Source organism: Cottoperca gobio, chromosome 3 (assembly GCF_900634415.1).
Source record: "Cottoperca gobio chromosome 3, fCotGob3.1, whole genome shotgun sequence".
Lineage (NCBI taxonomy): Eukaryota > Metazoa > Chordata > Actinopteri > Perciformes > Bovichtidae > Cottoperca > Cottoperca gobio.
Window position 1 is genome coordinate 22,799,747 of NC_041357.1, and position 17,152 is coordinate 22,816,898.

The 17,152-nt window shown below is 41.1% G+C and overlaps 1 protein-coding gene across 2 annotated transcripts; it reads left to right on the forward strand.

The window, feature by feature from the left end:
• The first annotated feature begins 3,308 nt into the window (after nt 1-3,308).
• wt1b (WT1 transcription factor b) lies at nt 3,309-10,801 on the forward strand. 2 transcript variants are annotated; one of them, XM_029459623.1, is made up of 9 exons: nt 3,309-4,108; nt 5,767-5,889; nt 6,724-6,823; nt 8,210-8,290; nt 8,713-8,818; nt 8,949-9,096; nt 9,309-9,398; nt 9,841-9,933; nt 10,070-10,801. In XM_029459623.1, the coding sequence occupies exons 1-9, from the start codon at nt 3,691-3,693 to the stop codon at nt 10,189-10,191; spliced, it is 1,281 nt and encodes a 426-aa protein (XP_029315483.1). In that variant the 5' UTR covers nt 3,309-3,690; the 3' UTR covers nt 10,192-10,801. The 2 variants fall into 2 exon arrangements, with proteins under 2 accessions (XP_029315483.1, XP_029315493.1); XM_029459633.1 differs by having other exon boundaries at nt 9,841-9,924.
• The last annotated feature ends 6,351 nt before the right edge of the window (nt 10,802-17,152 follow it).

Sequence of the window (17,152 nt, forward strand, 5' to 3'; positions counted from 1 at the left end):
GCCTTTTGATGCCTCTATGAGCGCGTCAAAAGAACACCTGTTGCTCTTTGGCAGTCCTCTCTTCCATCATATCACACAAATAAATAAATCACGTCATTTTAAATCACTCGTGCTCTTGATTGAAAAAAAGAAGCAGATGCAACAGTAGGAATACAGAAGTTTATTAAAATGGAAAGTTTTTTTCAGGTGCTCTGCCAGGTCATCTTCGTAGTTTATCATGCGTGTCTGTGGCTGAAACAAACCCTTCTCAAATTCCCTCTTACTCATCACACTGTAGAAAGTTTAGGTCTTGTTTTATTTCTTGTTAAGGGTCAGAGGCAATATTGACCATTTCCCTTCCTGCGCACAGTGATGTTGTTTTAAACCCTGGGTAAACCAGAGATTGATCTCAAGAATGGGTGTATTTGGGGACTGCCATCCGTCATAGGGGCTGAAAGGGTTGTTTTCTCCCGGCCCCGTCACCTTTGATGAATCCCCGCTAAAGACTCCGCTGGGGAAGGCACGGCCAGCAGTTGCCTTGGCTCAGATGCACTGCATTTTCTTTCACTCTCTACAGATACTTTTAATTGTGCCACAACCTTTTGTACATGTAGCACATTACTTTAGTCTGCGTTTGTTTGTAGTGGGTGGATAACGGAACGTTTTTCCAAATTGTTTTGGGAGAAATTAATTTTCTTTGCTACTATTTTGAAGTCAGCTTCGTGGACATCCTCTGAATGTTCCTTAGGGATATGGGTCTGCCTTTGCACTAATTTATTTCCCAGAATAGAATAAGTCAGAGAGCACTTTATCTTCTCCATGACTACAAACCACCCAGACAAATCTGTGTTTAGCTTTTAGGAGCATTTGTAAGGTTATGACCGTTGTAATGGATATCATCAGATATGCTTGGACTGTAAGATTGTCTTATATTCCCTTGTTTTGCAAAAACTGGGAAAATAGACGGTGCTTTAGTGTAGTCCTAGAAGGGTTAAGCTGCCAGTGTGCCTCTTCTTTTAGGCCCATGTGTTGCTTTACAGGAATGTTTTTTTGACCTATTATTAAGCTGCTGTTGCTGTTTTGCAGCAGCATCCTAAATGTTCACTATCCAATAATCAATACACTTAACTCTGTAACCTGTAGGGCCGCAGCAAGAACCCCTTTCACTGAACTTAAAACAGGACAGTCACCAAAAATGAAATTGAAAGGGCATTGAAGGACAGATCAGTGACATTGTGCAATAATGAACACAACCGCAGCAGTTCGTAACTCATTTCATCACTCCTACAGTGACTTCAGACTGTTCTGTCTCCTTTTGTATGTAGATACCCTCCTCCCGTCCACCCACCACTTCTTTTTAAGTTGAATTCGGGGTCACTGACGTTCACTGGAATCCTAGACTAATATTCCAGATGGTGATGACAGGAACGGGCTAACACTCTTCACCTCACGGCATCGTCCCTGGTTTTCATGTCAGTGGATTTCTAATGCTATCCCGAAAATGAGTGCATGATATTGAATGAAGTCACTTTGTAAAACTAATTCACTGCTTGCTACTTTATCATTATCCCTCATGTTGTAGTTTGAATGGTAAAGGTGCCCAATGGGCCATTAGTCAGGGGTAAAGAAAGTCATTTGAATGGACAGACAGTTTGAGGCTTACTTTGGCTTTTGCTGTTTTTCCGACATAAAAGGGCTTTCTTGTTCATTTGCATTAAGTAATGTGACAGTTAGATAAATAGAACTTGATAAACACGATGAACATGGCCAACTGTTCAGTATTTCAAGATCTCCGATGTGATGTTATTGTCTATCAGTTCATAATCTGTAGTAATCCAATATGTAATCACTTTTTAAATTCTTATTCTATTGTAATGCTAACAGTGAAATGAGTTTCAAGAGTGCTCCTCAAAGCTCAACTACAACTGACTGTTATGCTAGACTGAATATAGCCTAGTATTTTTTTTTAAAAGCAACTTGTCACTGTTTCAAGCTTTCAAGGAAAGGAGGAACGCGGCTGCTGATTTGACACATATAATAATGTTAAAAGATCCTCAGCAGCTGTCCTGAATTTATATGAATATTCCAACTTACTGCATTCCTGTGTAGTTCCACATTGAAGTATGCTTGAGTTGAGGTCAAAACCTCTATCTCTTAAGCACACACACACACACACACACACACACACACACACACACACACACACACACACACACACACACACACACTCCCCCTCTTCTCGACCAATAAATAATTATCCTTTTGTGTGATGTGGCTTTGCTCCAAGGCCATGCAGTTTATGCGAGGTGCTTTTAGCAAACAGTACTGTTCCCAAAATGGATAAATTCAGAGCACAATTTCTGCATGTTTTACCATATTTCCATTTTGAATAATAATTCATTATTTTGTATATTAATTAATTGGGATTTAATCCCATTATTATTATTATTATTATTATTATTATTATTATTATTATTATTATTATTATTATTATTATTATTATTATTATTATTATTATTATCATTAAGCATGTCATTACCTCCGATTTATTGAAGAAATAAAACCCTCTCCTAACTTTGGATATGTAAACTATATGTCAATCTTTACCAAAACAAATGCTTTGGCATCTTCTGATTCTGACGCTTGTCTCGTCTCTTTCTTTTATATTGTTGCATCATGTAACTTGTTTTGAAAGTATGGTTCATATTTCATGAAACAGATTAGTCAGAAGAGTCAGAAGTGATGATGAATGTCTGAGACGGCTCGGGTCAATAGTGTACAGATAACAAAATATTTCAGATTAGTTGTTTTCGAAATTACATTGGTTTTTAAATCTTTTGTTAAGCTTTGAATATGTTCACTTCTTACTCACTGTTTTTGTACGGCAGTATTCTATTGACGCACCCACACTGAAAAATTCAATATTTAAATTTGACAAATATCTGAGCTGTAAAAACAATTAATTACAATTGTAATGTGTGCGAACATGGACATCGGCATTATATGGACTTTCACTCTTTTACTTACAGACTATTCATGTAGCTGTTTCATGCTTTTAGTCCGTCCGCACAGAGAAACTAAACTAAAACTCTCCTTCATTGCACACACTTATTCATACACGCTAACACAAACATTCAACATGAGCAACACTTGAACTTGAACAAAGAAGTAAGAGCAACAACCACTCATGTAAATGGTATGTTAGTCAGAATCTACTAAGAAGAGCAGTCTGTGATGGCCGGGGGTTAGGCAAGGGAGTCATCTTCTTCTCAGCCTCCCTCGCTCCTCCCCCTGTCCAATGAGTTATGCAGTATTTGAGCCTTCAGGAGAGTAAGGAAAGTCAGACATTATAGAGACAGAGGGACAAGGCACTGTTACCTTCACAGACTCCCACTCTTAACCCACCACAGATACCCAGGGAGCTTGAGATTTGACATCCGCATTTTGGTCAACGTCAATTCATTTATTTAAATGTTTCAGTTCATGACTTGTGGCAGAAAAGATGGCTCCTATAGCGTGTTGTGACCACTGATGTTTGTTTCTGCAGAAGAGTTTACTCCATGCTTCTTCAGGTCGTTGTTTTTCGCTGTTTTTGTTAAACTTTCAGGAGACTTTACAGTTTATTACTGTGTGACTTTTTAATCTCCCAGCTGTGTCTTCTACTGGAATACCATCGCTCCTTCTTTGGACTGTCTCGACCTGCCTTCACCAATGTTGACCGACCCGTGTGGAGCCATGTCGATGGGGTCAGATATTCGAGATCTGACCCTCTTACCTCCAGCACCTCCTGTGCCATCCTTACCAGGCGCCGGTGGTGGCTGTGGGATGTCTGTTGGTGGTGGCCAGTGGACCCAACTGCTGGACCTCCACCCTGGCTCTCCCTACAGCTCCCTGCCCTCCCACCACTCCCTCATCAAGCAGGAACCGAGTTGGGGGACCACTGATCCAATAGAGGACCCTCACTGTGGACTCGGCGCTTTCACAGTGCACTTCTCAGGCCAGTTTACAGGCTCGGGCCCCTGTCGAGTTGGTGCCTTCGGAGAGCCAACTGCAGGTCAACCGAGGATGTTTCCTAATGGAACCTACCTGCCCAGCTGTATGGACAGTCCTCCTGCAGCCAGGAACCAGGGTAAGCTTCTCTTATCAGCCTAATGTTATGTAGGGGCTGGGAAACATGAGCAGCAGTGGTTTACACACACTTATCAATAAAATCCAGTGTTTTCTACATTTCCTGCTGCATGTGTTTATGATGTAACTCCATGTTTAGGGGTTGTCAACAGTGTTGTGTCTGAGCAGGATGTTATGTGCTGTACTGGGTCATTCTGTCCCATGTCAGGAATAAGCTTGACAGCTTTCTGGTAATGCTCTGGCAGACAGCTATAACAGTTCTTTTGCAATGGGCTTTTCAGCAGAAATGCTTATTTTAAGTCACAAAAAAATAGGTTTGTGACAGTTTTATGGTAAATCGTGAGTTTGTGTAACATTAATATAAAAATATCACTAGCACAGGTATCAAAGCAACCCGTGGTAAAGGTAATCCAGTATCCCGTACATACTAACCAAGTTAAAAAATACAGAAATACAAAAAATATATAATGACCTGTTGAGCTGCAGTAGTTCTACACGCTGTTGTGAAGAAGCTTAATTCATCCTGTGAATTAAAATGAGTAAAGGACAGGAGGCTGAAATACTGCAACAGCATAAAGTGAATAAATAACCTTGATGTTTTGCATTTTAGAATTTTTATTTTATTTGTGTGAGTGTTTTTTTTTTTAAAGAAAATAAAAAAAGGTTCTTTGAGCGAAATACATTTCTCTGCTATAAAAAAAAGGATACATTAAAACATATTGGTTTTAATCTTTATTCAGAAGTATTTCTCCTAAAACAGAAATTAGATGCAAAAAGACATTGAATCATTAGCTTGATTTAGCGTTAAGGTTATGATGCCTCTGCCTTTACTGTAAACAATGCGTGTGAATGTCGTCCATTGGGCCTCACTACTCAGAGGTCAGGTTTCAAGCTGTATGTGTCTGCTGTAATGACTTTCATAGTCAGTATGCAGTGAGTCTTGTAATATAATAATAAAAACCCAGCGTAGTGCTCTGCTGGCTGTAGGGAACTAAGTAAGTGTTTGTGAGTCATTTTGTTCTCAGAAAGTTTTCAACATCCCTCTCTCGGGCGTAACTCAGGATATAGCAGCCTATCTGCGCTGAGTGTGTATGCAAGATAAATGTAGCACACACACGCTTGTATGAGCATTTTCACGTAGCTTTCTCAAATGCAACATTCTTCTTAAATGTATTACACTCTAATAATTGCAATAATAGAAAATACCATATATATATATATATATATATATATACTTACTGTTAAGTAAGACAATTATACCATTGTCTTCCTATAACTGTACTTAAATAAGCATACATATAATTCATTACTTCTCAACCTTGCTGAGCATTTTCTTCAGTAGCTCATCTTAGTCCGCCTGTGGTGTGTTTGCCAAATTTATTTTTCCACCTGCAATAAATAATGCAACCACAAGGCCAAAGATAGATGGGGGGAAAGAAAGAATATGTTACAAGGAAAGAGGATTTAGTAGTTTGATGAATGTCTCTCTGTGGTAACCCTGCCAGGGACTAAGAGCTACTACCGGGGGGGATTCAGATAACTGACCAGATACTGCAGACTTTGTGTGCTTCATTTGTAAGATGGTAATCTAATGACTGGACCAGGTGAATAAGATCATTTTAACTTTCCATTGCTTCTCTTTGTGTTTTCTCTTTGTAGGTTATGGAGCAGTGGGCTTAGACAGCAACCCCAGTTATGGTCACACTCCCTCTCATCACACCCCTCAGCTCTCCAGCCTGTCCTTCAAACACGAGGACACTCTGTCACCGCCAAACAACATAGGTAACTGTCTGCATCCTGACGCCTTTTCACTAAATTGACTCGCAGACCGAAAGACTGTCATGTCACATCAAGGTTATATAAGTAACCCGTCATTTTTCACATCACAACAGAATCGCTATTATCCATTTTTCCTTCATCTCTCTTCATCTCTCTCCGTCTCTGTCGGCACACACATTCATATACGCAGGCATACATAAACACAGCCTCCCTCTCGCTCTTTAAGCACACGTATGGTTAATGACTCTGGAAATGATAACTTGAGGAAACGGCTTTATGTGGCTGGAATGTCAAAAACTGTCTGGGGACTAATATACTATATGAACCTGAAAAGAACCACTGTTTCTGATTGACCTCTTGGAAAAGAAAGAGCAGACATGCATGTACAGAAGTGTACGTATGTTTTTATGTTCATTTTAAAAGTATATTTTTGTGTGCTTTCTGTCTCACGGATGAAGAGAACATGAAATATACAATCAAATACATTCCTATAGAGTATCGTTCTTAATACTTAATACTACTAGATAGTAAGCTGATGAAGGGCAAAGGAAACCTGAACTTTGACGACTAGCAACTTTATAAACTGAAGCTGAAACCTTTTTGCTGATTGGTAAATCGCAAGAAAATTAATTATCAACAATTTGAATAATTGATTAATCGTTGAAATATTTTTTGATAAAACATTTTTGAAGTGAATATTATATTTGTGTAAGTGTAGCTTGGACAAAACAAGCAATTCAAATATTTCAGCTCTATGGAGAATACATTTTATAGACCAAACAATTATTCAATTATGGAGAAAATAAGCAACCTTTGTATTTGTATTTTAATTTTCAGTTGACCAGCAGTACCCAGCTCCTACTCCCATGTTTGGTTGCCACAATCCTTCAGAATCCTGTCCGAGCAGCCAAGCTCTGCTGCTGAGAAACTACAACAGGTAATTATTTGTCCCTGCGTGCACTTATTTTTTTCTTTATTTGACTCCTGCTACCTTGAATCTTCTTTCGGAAACAATTCTGCTCTTCCCAAACGTTTTCAGACTCAGATTAATGTCAGATTCTTTCCACCAACACCACATGCAGCTCGCTCACTTGCTGGTAAAATTTAGAAGGGTGAACTCTCTTTGATCCTACGTTAAGCGCTGCGTCTACCTCTGCACTGTCTGGATCCTGAACCCTAATTTGTTCGGAGGTTAAGTGCTGCCCACTGGTGCTCAGCAGGCCAAAACAAACACTGAGTGATCTACTGCTGAAGTGTCTGAGTCCACCCTGGGGAAAAATGAGGGGAAAAGTAAAAGAGACAAGTTCAGTGAAAGTGAAAGTTAAGTGGGGGATGTTGGGTAGTTAAAGCTGGAAATCTGCAAGTTTCCAACTTGTTTTCGCGTTTGATGCAAAACATCTCAAGGGGTAAATTAGGATGAAATTCTTTGAATGCCGACCTGTAATGTTTTTGGAAAAAAGGAACATGTGCAACCCAAATACTGGAACAGAAGTTGATAAGAGGAAGGAAGACTTCGCTGTTGTTAGGGCTTATAGCAAGAACTGGAAACCCTCAAACAAACACAGAGACTTGCACACACACACACACACACACACACACACACACACACACACACACACACACACTCTCACATACACATCATGAGTATATGTCAGATATCAGTGAGTCTTTCCACAGTTTAACATAGCTCAGAGCTGATTAGCGAGCCATCACGATCCTTCCCTCAAGGACTTCTCAAGGAATGCTGTCCAAAATTCCCCCGAAACCGGTTCCCGCCTTTAATAATACTGAGGACAGAGTGATGTCATGCACTGGTCCATGGTGTACTAGGCACGGAGGCACTCACCCCCGCAGAGTGCACAACCGCATCTCCAAGTGTGTGTGTGTGTGTGCGCAGTGGTGTGATCTGCCAAGGTAAAGAATGGCTGGGAGCCCATGTTTTTTAATGAAGCCAGTGAGGAGTGTGGACAGGATGTATTAATAAGGGAGCAATTTGGAGTTCCCCCTAAATGAAATGTCTTTATTATTCCACCAAAGGGAGAGAAATGACAGGAAGAATGCGCACTAACATAATGTAAATATTGTCAGTGTTTTACTAATTTCAGGACTTTCAGGAATGACTAATTAAAATAAATAACATACCGTGTTTTCCTCTTCATCTGTCATAACCTCAGAACTAACCTTGTTCCATAACTTTATGATTTATATTTATGTAAAAAAGTATGATGTTGCATTGAAATTTCACAAATCAATTAAAGAGTAAAGAGTAAAATCTAGTCCAATAGAATAAAAAGCTAATACCTGTGCTGTGTGTTTCCCTCAGTGATAACTTGTACCAAATGGCATCTCAGCTGGACTGTGTAACCTGGAACCAAATGAACAACCTTGCATCTTCCATGAAGAGGTGAGCCTTTATTTATTTAAATAACACGCTGTATTCTTCAGTGTTGGCCAGTGTGTGTGTGTGTCTGGTGGTGCAGAGGGGGAGGAATATTAGGATTTGACCAGATGGCTGTTGGCCTACTGCCAAGTAAGATCAGGAAGGAAAGAAGAGCGTATTCATGTGTTTGGATGCGTTGGTTTTAGAGTTTAGTCCAGTTAAGGATAGCTATGTAGTTGTGATTAAAAAAGTGTGTCTGTGGAGTAGAAAAATACTTTTTTTCTCATATAGATTAAACTTTGTGGTTTTACCCTTGACTATATTGATCTGGACTGGATGAACACAATCTGGCAAATCTATCAAATGATTTGTTTTGCTTAAACTAAGTTTTTCACTCACTTTTCAAGTTTTTACTTAATTAATTACATTGTTCTCCTATCCGGCAGTGGCCATGTGCCCAGCTATGAAAGTGACCCCATTGTCCCGCCTCCACCCGTGCTCATGAGTGCCCAGTATCACATACACACACATGGTGTCTTCAGAGGACTTCAGGTCAGTCAGAGTTAACACACATGCAAGCACAAAATGTACACAGACACACATTCATACACAGACATACAATAAATAAATACTCAAAGCGAACTTCTTGAATACAGAGCCCTCTGACTTCTCTTTCTTAAAGGATGTTCGACGCGTAGCTGGTATTACTCCACCAGCTGTGAAGTCATCAGATGGCAACGAAAAGCGTCCATTTGTATGTGCTTATCCTGGCTGCAGCAAGAGATACTTCAAACTGTCACATCTGCAGCTGCACGGCCGCAAACACACAGGTGAGAGGTTTTGAACTCTTCCACTTTTTCCTGCCCAGATCTAAAACTGCTGCTTTTGATGAACTACAATGACAAATTCATACCAACTAAAGCTAAAATAGGGGTGGTGCAATCTAAGGGGAGAAGCAAGTGTTTTTATGCCCATGTTTGAATGTGTGTTTCTGTGTGAAAAGTAGATAAAGCTGTTGATATGGGTGTGCTTTGTTTTGCAGGAGAGAAGCCTTACCTGTGTGACTTCACAGACTGCGGCCGCGGATTCTCTCGCTCAGACCAGTTAAAGAGGCACCAGCGCAGACACACAGGTACATCGGTGTCAAGCTACTGTATGAGTTCCACTCCCACTGAGGACACTGACATCATGAACTTAGTATTTTGTTCTGGGAAATCTTTTTTTTTTTAATGTCTCAAAACTGCAGAAATATTACGTTTATTTCAGACACATAGGTCCTTATCAGTCTAACAATACTAATGTAGGAATACTACAAATTACAGCAAAACAAGTACATTGTAAAACATGTTAATTAATTAATTGATTTGATTGCATGAGGTCATTTATTTTTCTTCCAGTTGTAACTACATAAAAGGGATAATTAGTTATAATGCTCGATTTAAATTTAAAAAGTGAAACTATTCACAAACAAATGTTAAATCTCCCCAAACATCATTTTTAATGCTTTCAACCTCCACAGAAATTGCCATCTAATTGTATATTTAACATGTTAACCTTCTTCTCATCCTCTGTAGGAGTGAAGCCCTTTCAGTGTGAGACGTGTCAGAGAAAGTTTTCACGGTCAGATCATCTTAAGACGCACAATCGGACTCATACAGGTAAAACAAGTGCGTATACCTTTATTTTCTACCTCTCCATTCTGAGACTTTGACTTAACAAAACACAAGTTTGCACTCCAAGAGTTGAGTTCATTGTAAAACATTGATTTCTTCTGTTTTGCCTTGCTTGTCCCCTCCTTGTCAGGTGAGAAGCCCTTTACCTGCCGCTGGTCCAACTGTCAGAAGAAGTTTGCCCGCTCTGACGAGCTGGTGCGCCACCACAGCATGCACCAGAGGAACCTGACCAAGCTGCAGCCAGCCATCTGAGCAGCGAGACGAGGAGGACGAGGACGAAGAGGAAGGTGACAATATGTTGTGCCAGCTAGTGGAGGAAGCCGCTGGAGCCTGGTCAGCAGTTATGGTGCATTGCCAGACTCGCTGATTTGGTAAACACAGCTGATGCCATTCTCTGCCCGCCGACGTAAAGAGACTCTGATGATCCTCAAGAACTTCAAAATGCACCTCAACTAGCACTCGTTTTGGTTATTTGACATACAAACTCAGACTGAGTACAATACCACAGTAGACCTGAGCCAAGAAGAAGATTTTTTTAAGTGAGATGAGGAAGATGTAGATACACTATTTTGGATATTTTAGTACACTTGCACTTGCACTGGCTTCTTTTTTTATTTTGTTAAAATTTTGTCACCTTGAAAATGTGCTGGACAATGTAAACTGGATTTAAGAAATGGACAACGTGTCTTTATTTTGTCCATTAATTTGAGATTTCTTGCTCTGGAGAATGTGAACATCGTTATATTCTTACAGTTTATACTCTCACTAAGTTGCCTTGTATATATGTTGTGTATTTGCTTATCTTTACAGACATTCCTTTTGTATTTTCTATGTTTTTAAGTTTATAAAATGTTGATTCACATTGTTGTCAAGGGTGTGTGTGTGTGTGTGTGTGTGTGTGTTAGTGAGAGAGAGAGAGAGAAGAGGTGGTGGTGTTGTCAGGTTAAGAGGCCACCTATGAGTAGTGGTGGTGGGGGATGAGGGGGGTGACAGACAGTAAAACAGCACCCCACTGCGACTCTGACAGGGTGCAGGTCTCACCCTCCTAAATCTCTGACACACATCTTCATAACTCGAAACATCTGGAACCGAGTAAATCTCATTAGAAAAGACACATACCTCCGTGTCAACTGGCTGTACATCACTGACTGCACCCTTCTGCATATAGGCTGGGCTTCAACACACACACACACACACACACACACACACACACACACACACACACACACACACACACACACACACACACACTCCCCTGACCAATAAATAATTATCCTTTTGTGTGATGTGGCTTTTGTTCCCTATTGAAAATAAAAGCCTCCGGTTTAAAAAAGCCTTTAACACATTCGAGCCACATGATGGCAGTATTAGCCTTTTCAGTTCAGCTGATGGGACTTGAGCTGTGAGTGCTGTAGTGTGACTGAACCGTTGCTTATACTTTTAAACTTCAGTCTTCATAAAGTACATGTCCACTACAGCCTTACCCTGAGTGGCCACAACAAATATGTTAAAATGAACGAAAGTAAGAAACCGGAAGGCCTGCCCCGCCAATCAAATATACATGATGTGGATGGAGTTGTGTGTCAAGCCTATAAGAGATGAGATGATTCAGCTACAGCAGGTATGTTAATAAAATATGAGGGAAGAATAGAGCAGTTATATGGCTATGTGGGCTCATGATGTCATATAACTGAAAAAGCAATGTAAACACGCACATGGTATATTTAGCTGTTGGCTACATGTTCATACATGGAAACCACAGCGCACATTCACTGAAGGCATTCAGTCAGACTCAGTAACACATACACTATGCTCACACACAGTGCTGCTTTCATTTCCACAGCAGATCCCAACATTTGCCAAACTAACAGAAAGATTAAAATACCATTCTCCTATTTCAGGGTCACAGACCGCTCATTTGAAGTGGTGATTCAGGTTGTTTTCCAATCCACTTAATGGCTGCGAGGTAGTATCTCTGTGATGTACTGCTTTTTTTTTCTGCTTCTTAATCCAATGCACTTTGATTAAGAAGTGCTTCTCTTTGTTCGCTCTCCACAGGGGCCCTGGGAAGCGGAGGAAGATCAGAGGAACAGCAGAGTTGAACATTTTACTCACTCCAGTTCACTTTTAACTGGAGACAGCCAAGGCTGTGAGGAGCGTGAGGAACCCATGCTTTTAAACATCCTCAATTATTACTGCAATCATTATGACACACACTCAAAGAGACACTGATCTCAGCCCTTCATTGATCTACCTCATCTACATTCCTTTAATAGATTGTTTTTTTGTTGGACATAGTGGGAGGAAGTATCTGATACCACCACAAATGTCTGCGCTCTGTCCCATTTTGCCAAACGTTACCACCAATCTGAATGCATGAACACACACATATTAAAGCACACACACACTCGCATGCACACACGCCACCAGATGCCCCCTCAGCTGTACTGCTGGCTGTTTGCCTTTAAGGGGTGTCAGCGTGGGTAATCTCAGGTGACGTACACCTGGTAACGCACCGACCAAGACATCTGTAGGACAGCAGGCCTGCTAGCTTCACAGCCTCCATATCCACATGCAACCCCCCGAAAAGTGTGATTTAACCTCACCGTCACAATGAAAGACAAGAAACAAGCACAGTTAATTTCATATATGCAAGTTCCAACCTCATAATAATGAGTCTTTTCATTTACTTGGTCTGAATAAGTGTGATATTATTTGTCAATGTGTCATTCAGTGAAGTTCCAGGTGCATCCAACATCCCTATAAACCTCCGGCTGTGTTTCTTTGGGCCAAAAAGACATTATTTAACCTCCGGGAGCAGGAAAGGTCAATGAACATGTAGCACACAGAGGCCTCTATGAGCCCCGAGGGATTGTTAACAAGGTCAAGGCCCCAGAGAGGGGGTTACAAGGAGAGCCGCATGCAAAAACAATGGTACACCAACAGGAGGCGCTGTCGGGGAATGTTCAAATGTTAAGTGAAGCATGTTCTTAGTTGTATTCCCAGACAGCATCCCCCTCCCCTCGGGCTGTCTCTCTTGTGCAGAGCTGCTGCTCCACAGTCTGAGGGGCCTAGGGGTTCTTGGGGGTATTCCCTGTGGTAAAGCAGGGAGCCTGAGGGGCTCCGGTGTGTAGGAGCTTTGGGAATGCAGAGGCCTTGGGGGCCTGGAGCTCAGATGGGGCCTAGAGGGTAAACTTTCTCACTCAGGGAGCAGAGATGGAGCAGATACAAAAAGACAGCGAGGGGAAAACACCTTGAGATGAGTCTGTCAGATATGCAGGCAGCAGCCGGGAAGATCCCATGAGGGTACACAGACACAGAAACACAAACACACACATGAATGTATACTCTAAACCAAAACCAATATGTGGGCCAGCAAATAGAGGCAGAGCTTTTTGAATATTTCCCTCTCTCCTCAACCATCATGTCTTTGATCTTCTCCTCTTTTCTCCCTCCTGCTGTCTCCTCTATTCCGCTGGAAGATATTAACGCCTAACAGGATTAGATGTGTCTCTATCATGTAAGACACAAGATCACAAACCAACCCAAGACCCCTGGGGAACAGCAGGATGGGAGGGATGAAACAAGGCCTTGTCTCCCCTCTCCTCCCCTCCATCCCAAAGGTATCCAGATGCCGGGACATGGGGAGAGAGGACTAGAGAAAGGAAAGAGACAAATGTTGACAAATGGAGCGAGAGAGGCGTTTTGTCCAAATATATCAGTCTCACTGGGATAGCATTGTCTCCACCCTCACTGTCCAAAACAACTCCACTGTGGGCCACTTTTCCTGTCTTTTAATTAAAACTGGAAAAGTTTCTTTCTGCATATATCATTATAAGATATGCAGCAGCCTGTCAGACTGAGTGGGCGACCAAAGCGGCGAGGCAGCTGTGTAAAAGCTGTTTGAAACTGATTTTGAGTCATCCTGACCTCAGTCCAAAGGGCTCCCATTACTCCAGAGGCATTTACAATTAGTTACCAACTCACTAGGTTTATGGTTCCTAAATTGAAATGTATCGCTCTTTAAACCCTACTCTCTAATTGTGTAGTCATTAATGGCCGATTCCTTATCTACACTGCGTTGATGGGCACATAAAAACTCATGATGATAGACGAGCACAAGTGCAGTTGTTAAAAGGACGAGAGGACGTTGCCTCTTGTTCTGTGTCATCACCACTAGGAGGAGTAGAGTCCTGCGATGGGAGAGAGGAGGGATAAGCACTTTCTCTGAGATGACATGAAAGATTGATGGATTCCTTCAAGCTTCATTGTCCAGAAGTAGAAACATGTGAGGCGCCGAATTAGCCTACATTCACATGACACGCACATACAATCACACAACTTGCACAAACACAGAAGGAAAGGTCTGCGTAGCATCAGGGCTGTCGGCAGCATTTTAGAAAAGCTGAGGTCAAAGGTCCAAGTTCACCAAATGCAGCCCCCTCCACCACACATCAGAAAGAGGGTAAATATCATTTGGATTTTAATGCTGCAAATTCCACACGGCCAGGAATTCAATTCTGGTACAAAAATCCTGAATACTTCATTTAAAGTTGTCACATTTAATCATATAGAGCTTTAAAATACTCCAACAACTTTGTTTTTCATGTGGTTTAGGTGAGATTAAACATGAAGTCCGATTCGTGTTTTCTTGTTCATTATGTGATGATTTGAGAGTAGGGCTGGGCAATATATTGATATTATATCAATATTGTCATACGAGACTAGATATCGTCTTAGATTTTGGATTTAGTAATATCTTTAGTTTTATCTTTTCATGGTTTTCAAGGCTGCACGACGTTGATGTCATTTTCTGAATTTACCAGACTTATTTGCCGTTACCAGCTTGGTCATTATAGCCACATTCCTGATGATTATTTATCAAAATGCTCATTGTGTAAATATTTTATGGAAGCACCAATGGTCAAACCCTACAATATCTAAATTTTGGTCAAAAATATATGATATTTGATTTTCTCTATATCGCCCAGCCCTATTTAAAGCTACACTTTTGCTCTTCTGGATGGATGATAATAAAAAATACTTTTTTGTCGAGTAAAAATTACATAAAACTACTATCATACTTAGTAAGTAGTAGTAATACTACTAATAATAATGATGATCGCAATAAAAACACTAACATTTCTACCATAAAGAAAGAAAAAGGTTCCTCTGTGGGTGGTTATGTATTTGGCTCATTCACTGCAGTTTCAGCGATACAACTATAATCTGACCTCCAATGAGAAGACAAAGGGAAAGCCTGTCCCTCGAGCTGTCAAAGAATCATACTAAGTTCCCATTTAGCTTGGTAAATATCAAATGTTTGGTCTAAACAGCTCAATAATGAACGGACATCGTACTGATTTTTTTGTTGTTGCCACTATGCCTGTTATTATATAATGGGCAGAAATCCTGTTATGAAAGCCTCAGCACAGGATGGGTCAGATGTCCCAAAGATCATTACAAACAACACAGTGGGCTACAAATCCCCAGGGTACAAGGAACAAACACAACAGATAAAAGACAAAGATGAGGAAGCACGGATGTATTCCGATGAAAAATAGGGCATCGTGATGATAAGAGTCAGAAAGGAGTAAGGGAGTTGGGGGGGGGGGGGGGGGGGGATGCACTGCATAGTTTGTTATGCAAGCAGTTTAATTGTAGTAGTCATTTTGGGTTTGCTGCTGTTAATTGCTGATATGGAAATGGAAGTGTACTATGAAAAAAAGCTCTTTAAAAGGAGATTGTTGGTGGACAAGACTAAGTGAAAATTACACTGGATGGGGGGGTGTATAGTCTTAGACATTAATATTCTACAGTTTATGACCCTCTCCCACTGTCTCCACCCTGTTCTCACCCAGAGGGCTCATTATTATCAGTGGAGAGGGGTTGATCTACGCAGACACTCATATGAAAGCTGTCTGAAGGCATTACTGTACACACACTCCCCCAGTGTGAATGATTAGGAACCTATCATAAACAGGAGGGGCAGGCTGTTAAACATGGCCGCGAGGCAGGCTGCACAGATAGTCCATGTGCCCCCTTCTTGCTCAGGCAAACACACATTTGGTTCTTTTACATCTCCGTGCACTGCTAATACTCAACCTCACACACTGGCTCAGACACAAAGATGCACCCTGACACATGACAAACCTCATATGCTAGTTGGAGGAAGTGCATTGAGCTACTTAGTGGTTTAGGCCTCACAATTATTCAAATGCATGATGCAAGGCTGACCCCACACTCTTTAGCAAAGCAATAGAGCAACCATTGACCAAAAATAACTAAAAACTTCAAATGTCACCACGGGCAACACCTCCACTTTGAATTTTCCTCAGACCTGGAGCTTTTTGTCAGATGAACAAAGAAATCTGTATTCCTGGATGAAGCTGCACAAGTGGAGCCACGCCAGAGTTTGGTAAGCTATTTCTGCAAGTTTTTATGAAATAATCATTATTATCATGTTGCCTCCTTATAAAGTTGTTTAAACCTTGTAAATGTCAAATAGATTTATACAAAAGTCTGAATATCTAATAGCTTTCCAGATGTTTTTGGTTTCTTGCAGTCATAGTCTGAGAGTGTCTGAAGAAGGTCCTACATCACAACAGAATAACACAGCCCACACATACATCGCCCTGTCCCTTGTTCCTAATGAGCTTTATCGCATTGGTCCCGCTTGACTTGTCTTGCTAACTGGCACACATATATCCATATGTTCCACATGAGCAAGCAGAGGGGACAGGCTGGGTGGCAGAGCTGCTTTCTCAGTTACATCTGAGAGTTTTACTGCAACAGCCAGCAGCAACAGCAAGTCAGCATAACTCCATCTCTGCTGTGCGTGTGTGCACTCTGCAATTAGTCATGAGAAGTGTTAACAGCATCCGCTTGTTCCTGGTATTCAATGAGTCAAAAGTGTAATGCAGACTTGAACATTTGAAGGGCCTATGCCCGATGCCTACCTGACATACGGGATTCCCATGTGACACTTTAAGCACATGCATCACACATATACTCTGTACATAGCGAGTGCTAGGAAAACCAGAAGGGAAAATTACGACCAAATAACTACTCACGACAAAAGTGGTCTTTAAAAACTGTCCTTTGCCAGTGAGCAGAAGCAGAATGAGGGCGAGTGTTACCAGCAGGAGCTTAAAGGGAAAGTTCAATATTTGGGGAAAAATAATTATTGCCAGCAGCTGCTTAGTTTAGCAAA

Bases quoted from the DNA above. Each gene is read 5' to 3' on its own strand.
- wt1b (XM_029459623.1), top strand. From the start codon at position 3,691: ATGTTGACCGACCCGTGTGGAGCCATGTCGATGGGGTCAGATATTCGA. The intron at 8,819-8,948 runs GTCAGTCAGAGT...TCTTTCTTAAAG, and splicing joins GTGTCTTCAGAGGACTTCAG to GATGTTCGACGCGTAGCTGG. The intron at 9,934-10,069 runs GTGCGTATACCT...CCTCCTTGTCAG, and splicing joins GACTCATACAGGTAAAACAA to GTGAGAAGCCCTTTACCTGC.